Source organism: Apostichopus japonicus, chromosome 15 (genome assembly GCF_037975245.1).
Source record: "Apostichopus japonicus isolate 1M-3 chromosome 15, ASM3797524v1, whole genome shotgun sequence".
NCBI lineage: Eukaryota > Metazoa > Echinodermata > Holothuroidea > Aspidochirotida > Stichopodidae > Apostichopus > Apostichopus japonicus.
The window spans coordinates 26,788,733-26,814,840 of NC_092575.1; the positions used below are offsets into that span (position 1 = coordinate 26,788,733).

At 38.2% G+C, this 26,108-nt stretch overlaps 3 protein-coding genes across 4 annotated transcripts in view; 1 reads left to right on the plus strand and 2 right to left on the minus strand.

The window, feature by feature from the left end:
• LOC139981266 (carboxypeptidase O-like) overlaps window positions 1-5,543 on the minus strand; it is a 58,052-nt gene extending 52,509 nt beyond the window's left edge. The window contains exons 1-3 of one of the 2 annotated variants that reach the window (XM_071993510.1): window positions 5,217-5,543; window positions 3,222-3,297; window positions 2,139-2,384 (exon numbers count right to left, since the gene is read on the minus strand). In XM_071993510.1, the coding sequence (XP_071849611.1) occupies window positions 2,139-2,384; window positions 3,222-3,297; window positions 5,217-5,299 (405 nt within the window). In that variant the 5' untranslated portion in view covers window positions 5,300-5,543. The remainder of the gene's footprint in view (window positions 1-2,138; window positions 2,385-3,221; window positions 3,298-5,216) is intronic. The other variant, XM_071993509.1, reaches the window with a different exon arrangement.
• Window positions 5,544-14,384: 8,841 nt separating this feature from the next.
• LOC139981421 (uncharacterized) lies at window positions 14,385-17,144 on the plus strand. Its single transcript, XM_071993793.1, has one exon. The coding sequence runs from the start codon at window positions 14,385-14,387 to the stop codon at window positions 17,142-17,144; it is 2,760 nt and encodes a 919-aa protein (XP_071849894.1).
• A 2,361-nt stretch (window positions 17,145-19,505) lies between these two features.
• Window positions 19,506-26,108, minus strand: part of LOC139981254 (protein dispatched homolog 1-like) — a 9,361-nt gene continuing 2,758 nt past the window's right edge. The window contains exon 4 of the mRNA XM_071993489.1: window positions 19,506-24,489. Coding sequence (XP_071849590.1) covers window positions 21,914-24,489 — 2,576 coding nt within the window. The 3' untranslated portion in view covers window positions 19,506-21,913. The remainder of the gene's footprint in view (window positions 24,490-26,108) is intronic.

The window sequence follows — 26,108 nt, forward strand, 5'->3', positions numbered from 1 at the left end:
CACATTAGACATTAAATCTTAGAAGCCCTCGACATTTATTGTTATTCTAGGAAACCTCGTGAAACCGACACAAACGCAAGGTGATCGCTTTCGCGATCGTGCATGTACATGATGAGTGGTTAAAAATCAACCTGATGTACTTTTCCAACGCATGATTCCGACAATATACGTGCCAGCATGCAATATTAAGGTTGCACACTACACAAATGAAATCATGAAAATGGACCGGCCCACATGGTTTACGTCCTTGCTAATATATATACTCCTAATTTATAGTCTAAATATGTCTCACAACTTGTGAATCGGCCACTATTGTCACGTACAGTATTGTACATGATAGCAAAGACAATGAAGAGTGTACTGAGGTTCGAAATGAGTTAATGAGTCAACATAATTGAACTTTAAGATTCACGAACGATATCAACATAGCTAACAGTGATAGGGCAAGGAACGATTACTATATGATCTTTGATAGATGGTTTGATTATTTTCAAGTACTTCCTCGATTAGCATAAAGTTCATTGTCTGAAGTTATACATTCATCATAACTATGAAATGATTGCGGGCTTAGATGGGTAAATATATTCAGATTTTGGAACAAATCGATTATTTTTAAACAAATCAAGAAACATTGAACATGATGTGAATACACAAAATTAAGTATGTATAGCGATATGTAGGGTGGGCGCCCTTACTATGGTAGGATGGGGCGCCCTTACAATGATAGGGTGGAAGCCCTCAATGAGGTTGTTTACTGGAATAAATAGGTAAAGCGATTGGTAGGGTTGAACGCCCTTAAAATAGTATGATGGGGCGCCCTTACAATGGGACTCCCTTACAATGGTAGGGTAGGGCGCCCTTACCTAGACAGGTCGGGACTCCCTTACAATGGTAAGGTAGGGCGTCCTTACAATGATAGGGTAGGGGCCATAACAATGGTAATGTGGGGCGCCCTTACAATGGTAGGTTGGTACGCCCTTAATAGTGATGTTTACGGGAATAAAGTTCCTTCGAAGTCGTTTTCGAGATTTCAAAGTTATGAATTTTAGTTAACAATTTGCCATAAAGTCATATTACAAAGCATCCGTCTACTGTTAGATTTTCTATTATTTATTTTTTTGCGATAATTTTTGTTGACTCCTTGACTCGTGACGCGAATAGTCTACGTGACTGGAGAAATAGACATCTATGTAGAACCGTGTATTATAGGAGACACAACCCCTACATTTATCTTTAGCTTATACGACTGAGATAGTTGTAAAGAACAACTCCCCAAACAGCTAAGAACGTTTTTGTTTCTTTTGGGAGACATACTAGTTTAAATTTCATGTCTGGGAGCTGCCATTTTGTGAATCTGTGATGTCATAATAGCGCTAGACCTGAAACATTTTACATCCTTTTGCTCTGCTTTTCAAATTCTCAATGAGTGTTGACATTGAAACTTGATGTCATCATGAGGAGAAATTTATTTGTTAGTTTCAGCATCATTCTGCAAAATCCATCTGAATTATAGTAAAAAAAAACGTTTAAGTAACTAATGAAAAACATAACGTTATTGAACCATTATGATGTCATCATTAGACTTGATCAAGTCTCCAGCCTTGTGTGTGCATAACGTTTACTTTATGATAACTCATCACATATGGAATCAGGTTTTTCTTATCTGTTCGGGGAAATTGTTCATCATATTAATCTCTTTCACATACAGACTATTAATGTCATCATAATGAATCATTCTGCAATATTGACCATAATAATTTGTAAGCTTGATGAAGTCTTCAACCTTTTGTGCGAAAACTTTTAATTTATGATAACTGTCAAATGGAATAAGATATTTCTTATCTGTTCGGGGAAGTTGTTCATGACAGTTATCTCTATCACATACAGAATATTAATGATTGAATAGGGTTTGTGTCTCCTTCATGTTCGCCCCCCTTTTTTTTTTAAATTAACGAACAAAGTTAAACAAAATACCAGTTCCAAGTATTGAAAAGTGTAAATATTTTCATTTGAACTCGTTTACTATTAACGAAATCGATGCAACATCCAACGTCTCTCTCTCTCTCTCTCACACACAACACAGATTTTGTCGCGAAACAGATCTAAATGACGAAATTAATAACAAGAAAATAACTGACCTCGTCAAACGGATGGTAAATAGAGTAATCAAAATCATCGAGAGTTTGAATACCGATTCTTGCTTTCTTCTGTAAAGCTCGCATTGCTTCAGCTAGGTCATTATCGACATCATCTTGCAAGTCTTGCCTGAGGACCTTGTAATACAACTCACGTTTGTTCAACATCCTCTTAAACTCAGAAGTGAAGTCACGTGGGACCATGACATCAACAGGTCGAATGGTAGATGGATCGGTCCAAAAATCCAGCTGTAATTGTCCAAAAATTGAAAAGAAAAAAACAAAACATCGATTATAGACATTTGATTAATTGATGACCTAAACAAGGATAAAACTTGTATTTGTGTACATGCTACAGAGGACCCAGTTGTATATTGAAAAAAAACTGAATATTGTCCAAATTTGTATTTTTCTTCTAAGCTTTTTGTCGAAATTTTGAGAAGAAATCGAACATCGACGTATTAAGAGGTATGTGAATAATTGATCCTTGGATAGCATGAAGTTTCTTTTGCTGATACAAAGGATCCAGCTGAATGACTTTGTATTTCCTTATAGTTCATTACAGTTGAAAGAGGAAGGGAGAAGCAACATACTCATGCCCTTACATTGCAAATTAAGGAAACACGATTCCCCCATTCCCCCCCCCCCCCCCTTCTACAGGCATATACTTAAATCAATGTTTGGACGGTAACATCGGTTCTTTTGACAGCTCTATACGATAAAAACGGTTCCTTTTTATAATCAAATGCTTTATTTATATAGTAATAATCAATATTCAAGATACTATATTTATGCTGGATATGTCGTTCCCCGGATGCGATTTTTTTCCCAAACAGGTTTGCAATTACGGAGTTTTCAGCCAATCAGATTGCTCATGACGTCAGCATCAATAATGACTATCGCTTGGAAGTTGGAAGACAAACACCGTATCAGAAAAGGGATAAGGTCAATGGGTCTTAAACATGTTTCCCCTCCCCTCTCCCCCTTAACCCCTCCATGCCCTACCCAGATTGAACACTTTTGGTGAACTAATCTGAATGTTGAAGTCACAAATGTAGTTTTCAAAGAAACTGATGTTTTACTCACGTTCATTTTCTCTTCGATATTTCGGAGCCATTTCAAGTCTTCTTCATACTCTACAGTAATCCGAATCAGCTGATTGCTGTAAAATATTGGAGCAGACATGTTTCGTTCTACATAGACAATCATTTTCAAAATTGTCGACCTTGACCACCATATGGCTCCATTAGTGGAGCAATCTGGTGCCCTTGTATACAGTTACCCTTAAGTATTTAACTACCTCGACAGTTCAGGTGTACCTCTAACTCCATCAGAAATACATTCATACACGCCTCGTTAGTGATTATTTATCTTTTGCCTGGTCACCAACCCCACCCATATGTCAATCCCACTCTTAAAATCCTTTTAAAAAAACCGTGACGTCTGTTATATACTTCTTTTCACAAAAAAGAGCAGTTTGCAAATATTTACTGATGAAATTGTTAAATCAGGTTAATGAACGTGCAGTTAATATTCATTAATTATAACAGCAGTTCAATAACTAGCAATTAATGACGTAATAATTCTGTTCAGAAGTTTGTTCGAAACAATACTATTTATCTCGATCAAATCAGCAATGATGCAACACATCAAAACATTTATAACTTGTTACACGTTCTATTCTTTTCCTCGTTAGACATTTTTAAAGCCCTGTTATAGGTTTTTAACTGCCTATGTAAAAAAGTGTTTGAAGGGAGGAATTAAAAAAGAAGAATACTTGTCTAGTGAACTTAAAATATCGTTTCGGATGACGTGAAAAAGAACGTTGTTTTCTTCATCATTAAGTCAGGTTAACTTTCACCGTCAGTCGAGCTGTGAGGGGATCATTGGGGTGTTTTTTTTTTTACATTCAACCGGGAATGAGTTAAACCACTGTTGGGGGGGGGGGGCATTAGGCCATTTACCGGAACACGCACAAAAACAAGAGTATTTGTAAGCACAACTTTGACTTTAGAGCTAATAGGTGACCAAACTTTTTTTAGTCTTCAAATTTGCCTCAGAATGCACAAATTGACTTCTTTTCATTTTACACTCTTTGGGGAGAACATAGACCCCAGCCCACATATGAGTCGGCTTAAACCACCATGGGTCAGACTCCCTCTTTTTAGAAACCCTTCATTTGCTCATATATTTTCAACACCTCCTAAATCAGTTACAGGGAGATTATACAATCCCCACCACACCTTTGAAATTAGGAGCACGTTTCTCCGTTTAACACTAATGCTACATGACTTCAAATCAGAGGCTAATTATGACCTCCAAAACATCTTTAAGAATGTTTATGGCGATATTTCGGGGGGGGGGGCGGGTAGAGGAGGGAAGGAGGGGATCATGTTGGGTAAACAGACAGTCCAGAAAAATACCTTATATACAATAATCAGCCATTTTCATCCGACGGGGGAGGGATTGGCGAGAGGATTCTTGGTGGAAAAGTGTATCAACATAATGATAAGCAAACTGTACAAAACCCCATGTCAATCACGAGGAGGTTGGCCTGCCCACCCCGACCACCCCCCACCCCCTTATCAAAAAGAGAAAAAGACAATTATATCGTACAATTTGTTCTAGTGAGGATATTAAAAAACAAAAGACTGATCAATATTAACAGATTTAAGGCTATTAAAGTCTTATCATCTTGTCATAGTGTGAACTTTTCTTCAAACTAACAGAAGTGGACTTCCCTTGAGGAATAATACTACATGAAAAGTATCATTGGAATTCATATACAATTATCAACGTGAAACCATATGTTAGCATGTTGCACTTTCTGGTCTATGGGCAGCCGGTGGACAGATTCAAACCTCTTCTGCTACTCCAATGCATGTGTTTATTCATATTTGGTATAAACATGAAGCTAATTACAAGTAGGCTATCGTTTAAGAAGACAATGCATGTATTTCAGTAAATAAAATATCATAATGAGAGAACTTTTACCTCTCATGGATTTTGTCCTTCTCATCAGTGAAGAAAAATGAATCAATATCAATCGATAAACATTCTCTTCAAGTATTTCGGACTTACCCTCGATAGTGTTCAGTCTTTCCAGGGAATGATGCGGCGCTGGAAAGAGCCGCAACGGCGGCTAGTAATACAACAAACTTCATATCTTGCGCAAAGCCTGACTCTTGTTGTTCAATATCAGTTTGGTAAATGCAGGTATTTATGGTACGTACGTTATTATACACGTCTATGGCAGTCGGGACATCATCAATCAACGATTGTAAGTCAGTGTTGTACAGCGCCGTATGGGGTATTTAAACTGTCGTGATGTTATCTTATCGTATTGTACACAATAAAGGAACTTAACTTTGTTTTCTAAGCTTGTATTTTATAGCTTTGGTAAACACTATCGCAAACAAGAAACAGACTTATATATACTGGACGCAAGGTGCGTTTTTTCTCACCCGCTTAACAGCTGTAAACGAATGCATTCTTTGAGTTAATCATTACAAGCAAGTGTAAATTCCTTCTTTCTAGACTTGAAGTTGTTTAGGCGTCAATTGATAATACTTCATCAGTTCTTTGAATCAGTGTATACGAAATGGCATGCCCAACAACCATGATCTGTGTTTGGATATAATTATCACAGGCTGTTCAGAAATTAACTTTTGTTACCTACTCGAGACGGGCCCATATAAAAGGGACTCAACTATTGAACTAAATTCCATATAACATGTTGGCAGAGTGGGAATTGATTTGGGCTTGAGAGTGGATCACTTTGCTTTCCATGCCCACACTCTATCTGGAGTGACATTAACCTTTTTTATATGGTATCTTTCAGTGTCTCAGTAGTACTATTTTGCGGCACATATAGTTAACATGTACGCTGTGAGCCTGTGAAACTAATCGAATACCAGCAGCATTATTTAAGGATGATTTTAGCACACGTTTATTATTATTATTATTATTATACGCCGTTATTTATATAGCGCATAATCCACAAGTTCTATGCGCTCTACAATTAATGACGTTTACACTTCCTATTAATGACGTTTACACTTCCTATTAATGACGTTTACACATCAGAAAGACCCTAAAATTGACCACAACCGAAATATAGGTTACTCGTGTTTGACTGTCCTGCAGTGTCTCCCTAATAATCGAATTTCTATCAAATAATTACTTCTGCTGAGAGAGACTTTAACCCTATATCGTAAATATTCTTACGATATATGACATGTAAGCCAACAAAACTCAAGTCAGTGCCATGTCAGTGCCTTTTACCATTCTATTGTATATCAAATATCACAGTTTAGAATCCCGGACCGATCGTCTATATACGTACAACGTTTGAAAGACCTTTCCTTCTGATTCAGCATATCATGATTACAATACACATATTAAAGATAGTAAGTATGCCGACAAATAAGTAAAACATGTAACGAATCCCTATACCCGACATCTCACTATACATGACAGCCATGGACAGGCTGTTCATTTATGATCTTCAAATATTGGCATGTACGCCTACCTTATCTCTATAGTCCGCCATACACAGGCCGTTCATTTATCTCCGAATATTGGCATTTACTCCTATAGTCCGCCATACACAGGCCGTTCATTTATGATCTTCAAATATTGGCATGTACGCCTATACCATCTTTCTATTAGACATCTCAATATACAAGTCCGCCATACGCAGGCCCGTTCATTTATCTTTCAATATTGACACAGGCAGTTACAAAACATATATGACGCAGACACGGAATATTCTATTATTTTAACTAGAATAACAGCAAACGTTTTTTTATTTAGCTACTCTATGTTTATGAGCAATCCAGCAGAATGTAGTGTAAGCATCCTTGCTTTCGAAAGGTGGGCTGTAGGTGGAGAGGGAACAAAATAACCTTATATGTGACACGGGGAGGTGGTACAGTAAGCCACGCTAGCTGCATGGATGATTTATATTAAGAATGTACCACCTTGACTAACTACTAGTATATTCCACATATTCCATACACATGATACACTTGGCCATATATATATATAGTGTATGCCCAAAATCTACATCTCATGACGAAAATGTCACCTACCATTTCATATGGTTACATCTTTTTTATACTTTTATCATATATATGAGTTATTTTGAAATATTAAATGTTCAAGGAAAGTTGTAGAACGTCTGACGTATTATATTACATATGTATATATATTATATTCCCTATAGTATATGCCTAAGCATTAAAATCACATATCAGAGAAAGTTCTTCTTTTTTCTGTTTCTTTCTTCTCAAAACCTTGTTTGGTTTCTGTTTATCCTTTGCAAAACCGCATCAGTTATAATATGCATGAACATAAACAAACTTAGATATAGTGATTGTGTGATTACTTTACCTTTCGTTGACGTCATACTCCGGTTTCAATCCACTCAGAGGTATATTTCGTCCATATTCGTTTGTCTGTTCATGCCATTTCTAATTCCTATTCTTACAAATCATTACCTCACCTCCTCCCCCCCCTCCCACCCATCCCTGCCCCGCCATGTCAAAGTCAAAGCAACGTTGATATATTCAATGTTTTTTTGTTTTTTTAAAGTAATCTGTTTTTTAAGTATAGAGACATTGCATAGTAATCCTAACATAGGATATAACGTCATTATGTGCAAGGGCGTAGGAACCGGGGGGGCTGGGGGCGCCAGCCCCCCCCCCCAGTGAAAAATATGGGGGGCGGAAGTACCGTTCCGCCCCCCCCCCCCCGCTCCGCAAGTCAGAAAACCCCTTTTTCATTTACATATGAGAAAAAAATCTCATTTGAAGCACCAAATTGCATCTAAGGCCAGGTGAAAATGCAAAATTCTTTACAAAATGGAGTGGGTGGGTTGAAGTGTGCTATATTGCACCAAATTGCATCTGAGGCCACCTGGAAATGCAAAAAAATTCCAAAGGGGAGGGGACACCCCCTCCCCTTAGACCCCTCCCCCAGGCCGGCCATCAGTCTTCAGCCCCCCAATCAAAAGTACCTTCCTACGCCACTGATTATGTGTATATACTTACCATATTCCTTATCAATTCTCACCTTTCCTTCACATCATCCTCGTCTAGTATAGAAATCTATCGATGTTGTATATTTTTGTGCCGTATTGCCTTATTTTAGATTGATCCTCTTACCATAGGTGCCATACACCGTTATAAATGGTGTAAAGTGGCTCACTAAAATACTCATACGCAAATATGAACTTCAAACTACAGATATAACTATAATCTTGTCATGTATAGAAGACCAGGGCTGTCGTGACACATGGGCAGTTTTTGCTTATGAATGCAGTGGCGTAGCTAGGATTTTTCGAGTGGGGGGCCATGGGGGGGCTGTTCTTTCTTGTGGGGGGCCCGAGGTTACTATCTAAGCGGAGCGCCACCTTGGTTGGCGCGGAGCGTACAGAGAAAATTTGAGATTTCAGCACCCCCCAGATCGCAGGAGATGGCACCTGTGAGGCAAAATAGCAACCAAAAAGATGTGCAACTTTGGTGACAGAAATGCAAAAAAAGTTTTTTTTTCTTTCATGCTGACTGGCCTTGCCAACTCAGCCAGACTTTTAACTTGAGGGAAGTTGGCATCATTTGTCGTTTCAAGGTGTCAAGGCCTTTCTCCCAACTCAAACCCCTGTGGGCTACCGGTAGGTTTGCAGGATATGCCCACATGTGGACTTAAATAGCATTAGAAGAAGGGGGTGGAAGACTAACAAGCATCGATGTTTCGGTAATGGTCCACATTGGTGGCTCGGTGCTAGTTAGGCCATTTATTGGGTTTCTTGAGGCAGCTGTCATCAGAATCTGGGTTTTTGTGCCAATCGATGACCGATAACATGTATTGGTATGTAAATTTCTTTTTCATATATCTAGCAACACTCTAAAAACAAATGAGTGGATTTCATTCCATTGGAGTGATCACTCGGCGCACTTCAAATTAAGAGTGAAATTTAACTCTATTAGTTAACCCTCACTCCTAATATGAGTGAATATAACTCTATTAGGAGTTAAGATTTACTCCAATGGAGTGGAAATTAACTCTTATACCGGAATGTGCTCAGTGATCAGTGTCTGACTGGTCCAGCCGCGCCTGAACGTAAGGCTATCTAAGCGGAGCGCCATCATCGGTTGGCGCGGAGCGTACAAGAAAATTTTTGGCTTTACAAACCCCCCAGATGGCCGGAAACGGCATTTCCCGAGTATTCTAAGCTGCATGTACCTAGCCTGAAAATATGGATCTCATGTCTACAATTTCTCAATTGATGAGAAAAAAACAATCTATGAAATATGGTATTACATATCAGATGAGTTGAGATGATACAAAAATCATAATGCCTTTAGCCCCCATTCCCTCCCGTTCCGTCACCACTGTTTGATGCAGGGCCGGATCCAGGATTCTGGAAGGGTGAGGGGTTTGCTCTTGAAAAATTCGTTAGCGCATCCTAGCAGCCTACCGCTCTGTAACCTCACCGCCCCAAAAAATTCGAACACCACCTCAATTTTGAAACTTTTCGGTCTGAAAATTGAGATTGTTAGGCATTTTTGGCACGAGTAGCAAGCGTGCACACTATTCATTTGCCGAAAAGACACACCTGGCTGACTTGTGAGGATAACCGCTTTTCTGACGTCCTACATGTTTAAAATTGGCGTTTAATTTAATTATTTTTTTCTCTCTTTTTTTTTGGGCCAAGAGCAGGGGGGTCCGGACCCCCTGGACCCCCCCCCTGGATCCGCGCCTGCATATATTTATTTGACTCGAGGCAATATATGAATACCTGATACCTCGGCTCAGTACAAACGGAGCCAATCTTTTGATAGATTGTTGCGCTAGGTGGAAGCACTGAACATATTTTCAGCAGATATTGATATCGCGCAGCACAACAAGGTTCGTGGTGTATGGTCGCAATCGTCGCATCGACCATTGCCATGCCATGCTGTGTGACCATTCTCATGATTACTACAGATATTGTATTATTCTTATTCTGCCAGATGCAGACGAGAAAATTGTGTAACTCTATTTCCCAAATTATTGAACAAAAAATAATAGTGAATCGCACTTATTTTTTTATTTTTTTACAACATTTCTTTTTTACGCCATTCCCAGTGGGGGGGGGCAGTGGGGGGCCAGCCGATTTCATGGGGGGGCCTCGGCCCCCCAGGCCCCCCCCCCGTAGCTACGCCACTGTATCCATGCATGGAATGTTTTGAGAAATATCATAAGGACGCATAGCAAATAGTAACCCACGCCCACCCCATCCCCGCCCCTATACAGACATACACATCTTCTTATATATGTGGAATAGTATGTAAATGCTATAAAACAGGGAAATCATAAATTTTTCATATCTCTTAAGTCCTCAACTATATTTCACATGTTGTGTTCTGTACTTAAATCATACATTCATAGAAGTAAATCATAGATATGGAGCTTGTTTGTTGTTCTTGGGAGAGGGGGGGGGGTTACTTTCAAGGAATGACATATATTATCGTGGTCCGAGCCTCCTGGCTCACTCGTGAACACCCTGGGTATAATGTCTTTTCAATAGACTAAGTAGGCTATCCATCATTCAGGCATACTAGCTGATTGCTTATAGTTCAATCTCCGCAGTTAAACTTATAATATTTCGTTCTATGGTCATTTCAGAGTTTATCAATATTGGTTCTGGTACTCGCTCTGTAAATATTTCATATGATGTTCCTGATGAAATATGTCCAAGGTCCGTGATTTGTATCTTCAATACACATAACAGAGCAATTCGTCACCTTGTTTACAACCTTGGGTTATTCAAACTGTCCTGTACTGTACTATGCTGTGCTGTGCGATGCCGCACTGTGCTGTGTTGTGCTGCGCTGGGCTGCGCTGTGCTGCACTATGATGTGATGTGCTGTACTCTGCTGTGCTGTGCTGTACTCTGTTGTGCTGTGCTCAGTGGCGGAGCTAGGGATAGGCCTACTGGCCAGGGGGGCGGAAATGGTATGTAGGGGCGCTTTCGACACTATCTAAGCGGAGCGCCACCACATGTTGGCGCGGAGCGTACAGAAACTTTTTTGAGTAAAGATACTCCCTAGATCGCCGGAAATTACCCTTTCCGGGCCTTGCTAATTTGCAGTTAAACGAAGAATAAATAGGTGTCATCGCCAACAAAATGTGACAAATGTCAATAGGTAGATGAGAGCGCAATAAAAATGTCAATTATCGCGAATAAGTAAAAAGTGGTAAAAACTGAAAAGGGCGCCTACTATGATGTGCTGTTCTGTACTCTGATATGATGTGCTGTGCTCTACTATGTAAGAACTTTATACTATTAATAAAGTGTAAACCCTGACACCTCTAACATGGTTACTTTGGTAAAAAAATTGGAATCAAAACCCCTACCTCATGCTGAATCGCAGCATGAAATAGCAACTTTAGAGTTGCACAACTTGCAAACATAGTCTAGGAAAGCATTGTAATCATTATTTTGTAATATTAGTGAAAAGTACAAAAATAAAATATTTTTACACTTTTAAGTTGACCTAACTCCACAAGACAATATTTTTGTAGCCTAATTTTTTATTTTCCTGTTCTATGGGATAGACTCTTCAGGCATCTGTATTAGAAAGGTAGTAGAATGTTCAATTGCTGAGAAATGAGACCTCAATAGTCAAGAAAATGCCAAAATGCCATGGTGGCGACAAATTGCGGAATTTCAAAGTGTGATAAATCGGCCAATTGTAAGGCAATGCAACTGAAATTTTCAGAATATGCTTATTTTATGGTGGTCCAATCATACAATAAATTTGGGAAATTTTGGAAAGGGTGCAGCAACAGCCATCCGTGATTTGACACGGAATGACCCAAATAGTAACAAACGAGTTAAAATAGTACATAATTCAATACTACATAATGTATTTAAAATTAGCAAGGTACATGAACAGAGTATAGTCTTACTTTTCAACTTCTGATACTTGTAGATACAAAGATAGGCCAGAAATGTCTTTGATACAACTATAGCCAGTAATTGTCTTTGATACAACTGTAGCTAGTAAATGTTTATCGAAAAGGCTGTTTGGTACTTGGAATGCCGATCGTGACAACAACAGGCAACAAAGTGCTGCAGCTCTGTAAAGTCATCTTATCAACGATAGGCTTATTTGACTGTGGAATGTTGTCAACTGAAATATTATCTGCGTAAACTGGTTCATAACTAGATATTAAAAAAACTGACAAGATCGGGTCCTAGTCTTTTTCGGCCGGTAGAGTGTTGAATGAAACGGCACGCGATAGAAATGACAGCCTATATATATGACAGAAGAATAGGTCACCTAATTTAGCCATATTCTTGCTACGTTCATTTCAATAGTTTTTCCTGTCTAGACTCTAAAACTCGTCCAGCAAGCTTATGGATTTGAATTCTGGGTGTTTTTTAAAAAAAAAGATAACTTGGCCAAAAAAGTGTAGGCCCAGGCCTTCAATGCTACATACTGGCTACGCCCCTGGGGTCTATGCTTATAAAGGGATTTTGTAATGAAATTTCCTCTGTTTGAAGGGGAGAAAAATACTTGGCCTTTTGCGTAGTAAAGTGATAGTCATAGATTCACAGACGTCCATCAGATGCCGCGAGAACGATTTATGTACATAGGCTACGATTGATAAAAAGGTAGTGTGACGATGTACACAGTCGTCAAAAAAGTTTATAACATTCATTCATAAAATGATATGTTGTTTGTAAAACTTGGAGGCATGTCAGCCTGCACATTACCAAAATTAATAATTTGTCTCGTCAAACTTGATGAGGAATTTAAGGTTCATATGAAAACAAGAAGGCAAAAATTCTGGCCAAATTTTTTATTGAACCAAAAACACAATCGGTCAATTCTTTCGTGACTTTTCACGATGTTAACTTTTGCCGACAGTTATTAGTACTAAATATCGGCCAATCCAATGTCTGATTTTAAATTGAGGCATGGAACCCTGAGCTTTATTTAAACGATGATTGCTAAATAATAATGAATTAGTTCGTTGCGTATTACGCTTTATTTTTACAAAGCTATATTTGGCTCAAATAGGGCACCACTTGCAATGCAAGGTAGGAATTAATATTTGGCTTTGGGGGGCTATTTTGGCAAATGAAAAGTTAAAAAACGCCCCCCTTAATGTATTTACGAGGGCTTTTCAAGGTTTAGGGGGCACTTTTCCAAACTTCAATATGCTGTTTACGGAAATGGTTGTAAGCATTCATCAGGATCAAGTGAGCACAATTAAGCTCTTCTATAATGCTGCGACCGTATAGCAAATTCATTAAAAGTTTAATTTCAAAATTTGCGATCGTTTGGCAAATAACGTCAATCCACCGAATATATGACGAAAAACCAATAACTCATCAACTGAAATAGAAAACACAGGTTTAATTCCGCTAAGGTGCCCTTTCCTTAAATCATGTGTTTTATCGTGTGTGGATAAAATCACTCACTACTAAATATGAAATCATTATACCGCTGAAAAGTAATCAAATTTAAAACCTTCAATACATCGCCACAGCAACGGTGTACGTAAAATACAACATTCCCTGTTTAAGACATAGCACAAACCTTCCAAACAACTGCCGATTTCCAACAAATTGAACGTTGTAAACAAAGCTACGCATTTTTTTGCAAACCGATGGTTAGGCTACATTTCTCATTGACTTAGTGTGGTTGTTAGGCTAACATGTGGTCGAAGGTTGGGGGTCTGCCCGATATTCATAATGTCCGCTATTCATAAGGGTCATTGTTCATAAGGTTCGTTATTCATAACATGCATTTTTGCGATAAAAAGGTTCGCTATTCATAATGGAAATAAAGGTTCGTTATTCATAATAAAATAGATCATAATTCCTAAGGTCCGGTATTCATAATGGAAACAAAGGTTCGATATTCATAATGGATTACGAACCCTTTGCTCTATTTTTGCTCACTTTTGGCGCTGCACTGGTGGCGACGCAGCTCGTATCGTATCGTCTTCTCTCAAATTTTACCCATTTCATCGTGTAATGCTGTTCTTACGTCTCATTTCCTGTTGCAATATCGATCTTTCCGTACTTTTCACCTTTTTACGTGTTTTATTAATCGTTTCATCGTCTGGTTTGTGTCAAAGTATGGATTTTTTGACTCACACAACTCACAGTCATCGGCCTAGTATACGGCATCCGAACTACGCTCGATTAAGCCTAGGCCGGGCCACCTTGCCGAAGAACTGCTGAACATGGAACTGCCTGGTGAAATGAAGAAAAGAAAACGAGGGAAAGCAGGGGGAGTAAGGAAGAGACTCAATGCCCGTAAGTTTAAACCATACCTACCGTCGATCATTACGGGAAATGTACAGTCGCTGAATAACAAAATGGATGAATTACACAGCTGTATGAGTTATACGCGGGAATTCAAACACATTAGTATGATGTCCTATACAGAGACCTGGCTCAATGGAACTATTCCTGATAGCTGCGTTGATATTAATGGTTTTACACTTATACGGGGAGATAGGGACCCGGAGCTATCACAGAAACAGAAAGGAGGGGGAGTTTGTCTTTACGTGAATGAACAATGGTGCCACCCCAATCACGTTACATTGAAGCATTACTCATGTTCGACGAATGCCGAAATTCTTGCAGTAGGACTGCGGCCGTACTACCTCCCCAGGGAATTCTCCCATGTGATTCATCTTACAGTGTATGTCCCCAACCGCAATGTTGCCACCCCTGCTGCTAACGAGCTATGTACTATCATACAAGACCTTGAGATAGCACATCCCAATGCCTTCATGGTAATTGATGGCGACTTCAATCATTGTAGTTTGAAGAGGAACAATACTAACTATTATCAACACGTACAATGCCCAACACGAGATGCCGCAATCCTGGACCTCTGTTATTCAAACGTGAAGGGGGCTTACACAGCTAAACCGATTACCAAATTGGAAAGATCTGATCATGACATGATCCTGTTGCAACCAGCGTACCGACCTATTGTTCAGAGACAGAAACCAAAGCTACTTACCGTCAAACAATGGAGCCCCGCGGCCATCGAGGATCTACAAGCTTCGCTGGACCTCACTGATTGGGACGTATTCATTGACGCTTCAGAGGACATCGACGAGCTCACCCAAACAATCACGGATTACGTTAATTTCTGTGTTGACTGTACGGTGCCGGATAAACAGATCAAGGTGTATCCCAACAACAAGCCCTGGATTACCAAGGAGGTTAAAAAGATCATCAACAAAAAGAAGAAGATTTTCGGGCAAAACAACCGAGATGAGCTGAGGGCTGTGCAAAAAGAACTTGACAGGGCAATAAAGAAAGGAAAGGACTTATACAAGTGTAAAATAGACAGTCACTTTACTGGAAATAATATGAAAGAGGTTTGGGCGGGTATACGACTGATGAGTTGCTACATGAAAGACAATAGATCGACTGATAAACTCCCAAACACTTCCCGTGAATATGCAAATGAGCTTAATGTTTTTTACAATCGGTTTGATCACCTAGATTTTTCACATGAGATTGGTGAGTTACGGGAAATGTTATCTATGCAGTCGTATCCTGAGCAGTTTTTAACTGTTACTGCACATGAAGTGCGTGTTGAATTCTCTAAACTAGGCGTATCAAAAGCAGCTGGCCCAGATGGATTACTACCCCGTGTTCTTAAACTTTGTTCAAATCAATTGTGTAACATATTTGCAGTTATTTTTAACATGTCATTTAATACTCAGACAGTACCGACACTTTGGAAAAGGTCGTGTATCATTCCGATCCCTAAGAAAAACAGTATTGCGTGCATGAATGACCTTCGACCTGTTGCTCTGACTTCAGTGGCAATGAAAACGTGTGAACGTCTGGTCCTGAGGCATCTAAAACCAATGGTTGATCAGTTTCTAGACCCCATGCAATTCGCCTATAGGTCGAACCGGAGTACAGAAGATGCAATTCTATATAGTCTAGAGTCACTGTATTCTCATTTAGAGCACACCACCTTGGGTAACTCAGTCCGTATACTGTTCTTTGACTTTTCGTCAGCCTTCAATACTATACAGCCCCATATCCTTGCCAACAAACTTCTGGAAATGAATGTGCAATGTGATTTTATTAATTGGATACTTAACTACCTCACAAACAGGCCCCAGTATGTTTCCATAAGGTCATCGGGTTGTAATTCTGACGTCATCTTCTCGAATACAGGAGCACCCCAGGGTACGGTTCTGGCCCCATTCCTTTTCACTCTCTACACAGCAGATGCCAGGTCATCTGCCGAGAGTTGTTCTCTCGTCAAATTTGCAGATGACACTGCCCTGATTGGGTTGATGACGAAAGATGATGACACCCAGTATATTGAGCAAATCAGTGATTTTGAGAAATATTGTGAGAGTAATTTCCTGGTTTTAAATGTTAATAAAACAAAGGAAATGGTAATAGATTTCCGTAAGTGTGGGGCTATCCCGAGTCCTGTCCGTATTAAAGCCCATGATGTTGAGCGTGTGGATCACTATACATACCTAGGGGTTGTACTTGATAATTCCTTGTCCTGGCATAGCCATGTGGATGCCACACTGAAGAAACTTAACTCTAGAATGCACTGTCTGCGTAAAATGAAAACTTTTCAAATTGATGAACGTATTCTGACCATGTTTTATACTTCCACCATTTGTGGGGTATGGAAATACAATTTGATTTCTTGGGGCGGGAATGCGAGAAAGGAAGATCAGAACCGTATAGACTCTTTAATCCGTCAGGCGGGCCGCATAATTGGCAACAGCCAACCCTCTTACTCATCATGTTATATCCATCTACTCCAACAGAAATTAGACAAGATTTTAAAGGATGCCGACCACCCACTGCATAGACAATTTCAAAATGCAGTGATTCCTCAGAGCGGGAGGATGAGGCTGCCGACTGCCAAAACCAATCGTCACCTCTTCTCATTCGTCCCACAGTGCATCAGAATCCATAATCAAAATTACAATCGCTAGTGTTCTTGCCCTCTGGTTACACCTTCTCTGTTTTTATCATACTTAGTCTTGCCATTATTGTCTTATTGTTTTATGTGAGTCATTTTCCATGTGCTGTATTTTAATGTTATATCCATCTTATTCTGTACATCGAGCATTTAATTACCCGAAATGGGTTTAATAAAGTGAATCTTATCTTATCTTATTATGAATATCGAACCCTTCGTACTATTATGAATAACGAGCCTTTTTCACCATTATGAATATCGAACCCTTTTACCAATTATGAACAACGAACCTTTTTTTTTTCATTATGAATAACGAACCTTATGAACAATGAACCTTTTTGCTCATTATGAGTAGCGAACCTTATGAACAATGAATCTTATGGATAATGACCCTTATGAACAATGAACCTTATAAATATAGAACCTTATGAATATCGGGCTGTCACCGAAGGTTGCAGTATTTCATGGATATTTTAGTTCTAGCTAACTGCGTCACAATTTCAGCGGATAAGGAGATTTTCCCGTTGACTACGTGTGGTGTTCGGCTACCATGCGCGCGACGATAGCAGCAAGGAAAGTATGTTAACAAAGCTACGCAAAGTATTGTTATTATTTTTTTGTCAAACCGATGGTTAGGCTACATTTCCCATTGACTAGTCTGGTTGTTAGGCTAACATGTGGCCGAAGATTGCAGTTTTTCTTGGATATTTTTATTTTTTATTTGCGACACAACTTGAGCGAATACACAGTTGGCTAGGTTAGATTTCCATGTTTACTAAGTGCGAAGTTAGGCTACCATGTGGTCGGGGGATTTAGGTTATTGTCGCTGGTACTGAAATTGCTTAGTGGAGGCCGTAATTTGCCAGTGACTGTGCGGAAAGTTTCCGGTGATTGTGCGCGACCCTCCTGCACTGCTTCAAATTTGATGCGGGATTGTGAGAACTGTTTGCGCGATTCGCGCTGCTTCTGCAAACCTTAGCTAAAGCAAAATCATTTCACAATTAAACTTACATAGACACCTGATATTACGAGGGCGATTTTCTTATATTTCTCTTTTCTTTTTCGCCCTCGCAATTGTGCTTTCAGAGGGCTTTTTTAGCACTTGATAGGGCGAATCGCCCGTCGCCCCGCTTATTTCTGACCCTGTTGCAATGTAATGTAACGTAGGCTATACATATATTATATTTACACTGGTTGTGCACACCATCGTAGTGTAAGCAATGCATCAGTGCACGTTACGTTATATGATTTAGTTTTACAGCAAGCGAGCTAAATCTGCGTGAATCTGTATAGAAAACATAGCAACGGTACAGTTAACGATCGCTACTTAAAATTTCTGACAATAAATTGGAAATAATTTACAGTACTAATTTCTCCCCTTCAAGTTGAAGTTCTGAACACCATGCCTTTTGAAACGATTTTTTTTCTATTCACACTGTATAAAATTCAGGAGAAAATGAAACCCTCTTTTTTACTCTCTCTCTCTGAACGCCAGTGCGTCAAATCGGCAAGCCATTGTGTTAAAATAGCGGCTTAGCGGAAACACTGGCGGGGAGTGGGCTTTGGCTGAAATGGTTCCTTTGATGACGTCAGATGAACTGCGGTGGGCAGCTTTGAATTTTTTTACGAGTGGCAGCTCGAGAGGTCTCTAGGGAATACTTTGACAGCGAATTTTATAACCTCTTTAAAGATCATATATTGTAGTGGTGTAACCGTCGTTTACAAATGTCCTAAGTGTGGTTCATTCAAAGCATACATGAGCAACTGCAAGCACTTATACCAAACCCGAGATCGATGGCAAGTTATGGTCCACAGATACAAGGACCGGACTGTCTGAATTCGAGCGCAGGTCCAACACGAGAGCTATATTTCTTACGCCTCTATAGTTTGCTTGCAAAATTTAATTCACTGATGTAGTTGATCAAAAGAAACAGCGCCATCAATTAACGCTCAATATTTCTAAAGTCTGAGACTTGATAGCGTTTAATTATCAATTTCCAAAAATGTAAACAAAAATAAGTTTTCATAACATATACTTTGTTGGTAATTTTACTTGGTGCGGGCCACCACAGTAATTCGTTTCTATGTTTTCTGTAGTTTTTATCTGTGCTTCTGGGTATTGAGGGTATTCGGGAATCGTCTGTACTGGCAAGTAAACGCTGCAAGGGAAGTTAGTTTAATATGTCAAATGAAACGTCACGAGTTCTTATTGATTCACGTTCTGTTACATTTGTTCATTTCATTCATTTTACAAAGTAATAATAGAAGTGACTTTTCAAGTATTTTGATCTACCTTTTTGTGGCAAAAAGGCGCGGGCATATATACCTTACAGATATATGGACAATTCGATTGAATATATTAATCTTAATGCTATGCAATTGGAACTATTGTCCAGTGTAATTAAGGCAAATTTTCGTACCGTTACCTCGCATCAATAAGTGGTTTATTGTTCTATATATAAATTGTTCTTTTTTATCACTTTTTAGCAGGATATGTGATTTTAGACAAATACCTCTTCAATATTTCAATGAACGCTTAGATAAATATATCCCTTCTTATATGTTCTGGGGGTCACTTGATGGGACTAAATATAGCCATCTCTTCATCACAAAATGTTTGATAAGATACACATATATACATGTTAGGCATGTATGACAAGTAACCAAAAGTTTTTAACATTTAGCTTATTTTTGGATTTGGCAAATTGAAGTTTCAAGGATATAATGAATGTTTTATTTTCATCACTGCTTTCGTAAACCGATGTATGATTTGAGAGTACTAACGGTTTAGTCTGCTTTGGGTTATTCCTAATATCGTTTTTTTTTTTCTCGAGGCTCATAGGGAATATAAAACCAGGATGAAGCACGAAGCACTCTTAGACGATAACAGAGCAGAAAATGATAGTACGTTCATGATAGAACCAGGATTTATTCACCTATTACCCCAGACGACTATACAAACTTCTCTGAGGCATTAAGGCCAAATATACCAAAATGTAACAATCTAAGTAATTCTAACTGATCTTATGACATACGTTGATATTGAAATTAATGATTAAATTTACTCATTATCGTTTCTTAAAGATTTTCAAATAGGTTAGACTCACAGCCTCGAAATGTCACTCGTTATATATTTAACTCCGGAACGTGAGTCGATCTCTAAGATCGCTTGTTTGCTTTCGGAAGAATCGCCAACGTACTTAGAGACCTTCATGGAAACACCAACTGGAAATAGATGTTGTACCTCTGGTCTGCCCGTAATACTTTATTATATGGCATTGATTTCGGTTGTGAGTGTTCACTTATCTGTTTCGTTGGTTTTTGGTACTAATATTCAAATATTAGGCTACCTGCACATTAAAACTGTTTATTTCACATATTTTCATTCGGCATTGATAAAGCAGTTTTTAATGTAACATGTATTGAGAGTGTGATGATAACTATGAGTTGGATTTCAAAGTCACAGGTTTCATTGTAGTTGGACAGTTCCTTGATTCAGTAATACAATATTGATATCTGACAATATTATGGGCTATTATTTTTCAGTCGTAATGCTGTGGCTATTAAGTTTCTCATATTGTACATTCCAAGTAAACCTGGTGTCCAAGCAACTCACAAACAAGACAAACCAGAGTGTGCTCCAACAAGGCAACTTAGACATTGCATCAAAATCGCAGCAAGCTACAAATGACTCGTTTCCAAATTTTCTTTCATGCATGTGTCAATCACACACAGCAATCATTTTCAGATAGTTAGGACGACTACCCATAAGATTTCACTTAAATCTTCTTGCATTTTCCGAAGGACTTTAACAGTTCTACCATATACGCCAACAACTTGGATGGCCAGTAAGATTAATATACAGTCGTAATACTCGTCTTAATACTAGTAAGACCTTAACACTAATCTTATCACTAGTAAGACATTAATACTAGTCATAATACTAGTCTTAATACTAGTAAAACCTTAATACTAGTTCAGTACAGTTAATATATATTTCGCATATACATAGACATACAAAAACAGTGCAGTAATGGTATATACAGGATACTACAAAAAACATAAAATGTTATCAAAGCTAGTAACCCTAAAGAAAAAAGAAAGAAAATAACAGAACAAAGTAAGAAAGAAAAACAAAATGTACAAACCAAAATTGACAATAATATCAATCACGGTACTTGGAAGTTAGATAACTCTTTAGTTGAAACCTAAATGAAGCTCATGATTACGAATGTCTAATACCAGTTGGGAGATTATTTCATATTTTGTAACAGTAATTGTTAAGCGGAAACTTTCCAATGACAGAGAATAGTTCTTAATACTTATCGTAATACTAGTAAGAACTTAATACTAGTCTTAATGATAGTAAGACATTAATACTAGTTCTTAATACTAGTCTTAATACATTAGTAAGACATTAATACGAGTCTTAATACTAGTCTATAATTCTAGTTAGACCGTAATACTAGTCTTAACACCAGTAAGACTTTAATACTAGTCTTTATACTTGTAAGAACTTAATAGTAGTATTAATACTAGTCTTTATACAAGTAAGACCTTAATACTAGTCTTAATACTAGTAAGACCTTAATACTATTCTTAACACTAATCTTAATACTAGTAAGACCTAGTGTGAAGTTTAATGTCTTCAAATGTAACTCACATCAACGCCTGATCAGATGGTACGTTGCTGTAGCAATAAACAATAACAAAAGCTTTAAAAGACGGTACCGTACGTTTTGCATACTTTCTCTCTCACGGGGACACTGGTTACAATGATGGTTAATCAATTGTGAAAGATGGGTTAGGTATTCCTGTAGAGGGTTTTTGCCTCCGGAACCATTTTTTACATTTTTTCCAAGACAACTGACCGACGTCATCATTTGGACCAACTGTTGCACACAACGGCAAGAACAGGAACACCGAGAATAGCCAACTGAATGATATTAGTACTGTTAGAAATGTTCCTAACTGTGTATAGCTTATGACACTGGCCGGCACCATAAGAGCACCAGCTGAAAATGTCGAAAGCCCTGCAATAGTAATGGATGACATAAGGGTGTCCATTGCATACTTTGTTCTTAACTTTCTATCTTTAAACGGTGCTGTCCTATATGCCACACCAAGGTGAATGCTGAAGTCTACAGCCAGTCCCACCCCAAGGGTAAATGTAAGAGACTCAAAAATGTTCAGTTCCCAGCCAAATAAGACTAAGTAGCCTATCGTGGTAATGACTATTAACATAATCGTTACAGTTGCTAAGAAAGAAATCAAAAGATTCCTCGTTGTTATTATAATCATTATGGATACTGTACTAAGCGCGATACTTATGGTAAAGATTGTGTTTGCCAAGACGCCATCTTGAATATCATAAAATTGCAGTTGAATTCCGACTTGACTATAAGTCCAACCACCTTTAAGGCCAGGAGGGGCAGTGGATAACTGCATTTCCATCCAAGAATCAACACTTTTCCACAAGTCATCAACGGGTCTATATCTTAGGGTGTAAGGAGTGAAAGTATCGACAGTGATGTATAAAGCATTGATTGAATCATTTTGATCGAATCGTAAGCCCGGAGCAAAACTTGCGCAAAGAGAATTCTGGCAAAACTGACTCGTATAACTTTGAACACAATAATGAAAATCTGACATTGGGAACGGAAAGTCTAACCTTTGACAACAACTTGTTTCAGACTTTAGGAAGCATGGTCGGCTCATCCAATCAATAAACGAATCAATAAAACAATAGCTTGTCTCGTTATTGACAAAGTTTTGCTTCTTTAGATCCTTACAAAATTCCACTAACCAAATTTGAGTTTCTGAATCTCCTAACTGAAAATCGGCATCTAATTCGAGTGGACCAAAATCGAAAGGATCCCACATATTTGTTTCATCTGTAGGGAGTACACCCCAAATGAACGAAAGAGGAAACAGATTTCCAGAGTTGGCATTATTGAAGTCAAATCGTTCTTTGTAGATTTGGTCATAAGATTCTAAAATGTGACCGTGTCGAAATAGTGCGAGTTCGCTGCCATCTGCAATATTTAACCGAGGATAAACGAATACGAATATACTCCCAGATATTCCAAAAAGAATGAAAATAGCAATCCATAGAAGCCGTAATTTTAAGATCAAGTTTGGTAAAATCTGTTGGAAAAATCTGTTCACCGTAGCCGATAATGATGTGTAAAGTGCTTGAAGGCATCGCCAACAACGGTTGTGATAATTCCGTTTCGAGTTTGTCGAAAAATATTTATCTTGAATAATTAAAATGGCAGGTAGCCATGTCGTTGTGTAAAAAAGGTTTGCGATAAGAATCGTACCAGCAAAAATTCCAAAACACTTCAGCGCGATCACATTTGTTGCAGCAGTCGTATAAAGTGCTGAAGAACTTGTCAGCGTTGTTACAAGTAACGTAAAGAGAGCATGCCGTGTGGATTGTTCCAGGGCGTCCACGCGATGGTTTTCATCTTCTCCGAATTCTGCTTTAGCGATCTTCCATAAATCAACGAAGACAAATGTGTCGTCTGCCCCTATTGCAATTAGGAGAATAAGGGCTGCGATATTAGTGAACGGAAAGAAAGGTATTTCAAATACCACTTGATAAATGAAAAAAGTAAGTACAGTGGAGAGCGCCATATTTAACAATGAGCCGATGGTAATGAAAAATGATTTCGTGTAGATCCAAATGATGATGGTGACAGCAACTCCTCCTGCCAAAATGTAGGCAAAATCGACAAGCAAGAGTTGATCAAAAACGGTAAATTTCACATAAAAATCAAGCCCAACGATTTTAGTCAAGCCATCATCGATAGATTTGGAGTTTTTAAAGTTATCTTCGTAGACATCAAGTATTTTGTCTACGCATTCGGACGATGAACATAGTTCGATCGGTGAAAAACTCAACGAGAACTTTAATTCGTTGTCACTATTTTGAATATCCTGATCAAAAGAGTCAGGAACCAGAAAAGAAAATATAATGTAGATCAACCTTCTTCGAACACATTCACAAGGTAGGTCTCCACAATTAGTTTCGTCGTAAGCAGTTAGTTGGCCAGATATGTAATACTGTGAACAGCGGCGTAATATGCTCTGGGCATTCTGGACATCATCCTTTGTTATGTCTTCACATGATGACTTGTTGTTCAGTAAAGCAATAGCGTAACCCAGTGACCAACTTGGACAGCAAATGCTAACATTCGTACCTACGAGTTCTGTCTTCCTGCACTCTGTGACGAACATATCGTGTTTTCTTACTAATCTATCTTCTTGACGACAGATTGACTTAAGCTTCTCCGCTTCGAGTAAATTAGTTCCTGGTTTGGAAGATTCAAAGACAATCTTTGGATTGAATATACCTATGGGGAATGGACACAAATAACCGCATGATTAATTAAATTGGTGAGGATAACATGAAACAACTTTCTTGTAATATAAAGTAATGTAAAATATAGTTCATATATATATACTATATACACTTCATGAGATATGTATAATATATTGTATAATCATATATTTCGAATGTTTATTGAAACCAGTATAAATATTTAACAAAATATTTATAAAAAGGAGTATAAAATACATTTAAAATATAAAATAATGTTCAAAATATAAAATATTACTATTAGTTATTAAGAATGATTACTAAAAGGTAAATACGTATAAATGAAACAGACATCAAATTATATAAGAGGTTCTAAGTGATCAGACTGAATAAATATTGCAACACGATAAATAAAAGAATTTCTGTACAGCTGAATTCTGTATTTTGGCAAGATATGGGGATTTCTAAGATTTCTGCTGGATGTAGTTAAATGACTCATAAGTGTAGCATGCAATGGATGGTGTTGGTTGTTTTTAATAGTATTTGTCATTCTTATGAATTCAGTCTTAGCAGAGGTATTCACGATTTTTCTTTATAAATGTGTATCTACTTTCAATTATATACGCTGTATACTTTAGAAACTTCGTTAGTCTATTCTTCTCTTCACATGATATAAAGTGATACCAAACAGCGATATAATATGCGGCAGGAAAACAGAATTGAATACATTCCTTTGCTCCTGTCTTAAAAAATGACACAATATGAGCTAAAATAGATACGTTATGGTACACCTTGCTCAATTTATTTGATATATGATAGTTAAACGTCAGTCTGTCGTCAATGTGTACCCCTAAATAGTCAATCTTGGACGTTCTCTCAACCTCAGACCACCTGTATTTGTACACTTTGTGATTTTGATAACACAAGGCCTCCATGCTTTATGTTCATGTTTGCAAAGCACATGTCCTTCGACTGTTTGGGATTGAGGAACAAATTCTTTTGATCACATGTTGATACTATGTCGTTAACAGATCGTTAGTAATTTGATTGATCACAGACAAATGAGCTTTTGGATACTTTGCATGATATTGCAGTGTCGTCAGCATATTTTGTGACTGGGATGTGCACATTAGATATGATTTCATCAGTGTATATAGAGCAGATAATGCAGATATAAATATAGCAGATAATGGACCCCCCTGAAGCACACCAACTTTATTTCTGACTTATCTGACAACCCTTTCTCCAATACAACTTGTCGTGGCCATCCCTTTAAAAAGTAAGCCATCCAATGTATGAGTCATGGCTCAATAATATATCGATAAATCCTTAATTATTATAATTGATTCGGGAGGACTGTATTGAATGCACTGGAGAAATCAAATAACAACACCTTTGTATGTATGTATGTATATGTGATCTTCCCACAAGCAGGAACTCACGAAAGAAGCCATGGAGGCTTGTAGACTCGCAAGCTGACCGAAGCCAATCTCTCGGCACACATCCATTTAACTTTGATATAGTGGTTTCCTTGTTATTTAAATGCGACACAATTTCATGGAATAGTAAAAGCACATCGTTGATACAGGATACACCTTTTTTGTAAGCACATTGACGTCTATCCCCAATATACAGATACAGGTAAAAGATTAA

What these genes read in the sequence shown, in the direction of transcription:
- LOC139981421 (XM_071993793.1), top strand. Translation starts at nt 14,385, where the DNA reads ATGGAACTGCCTGGTGAAATGAAGAAAAGAAAACGAGGGAAAGCAGGG.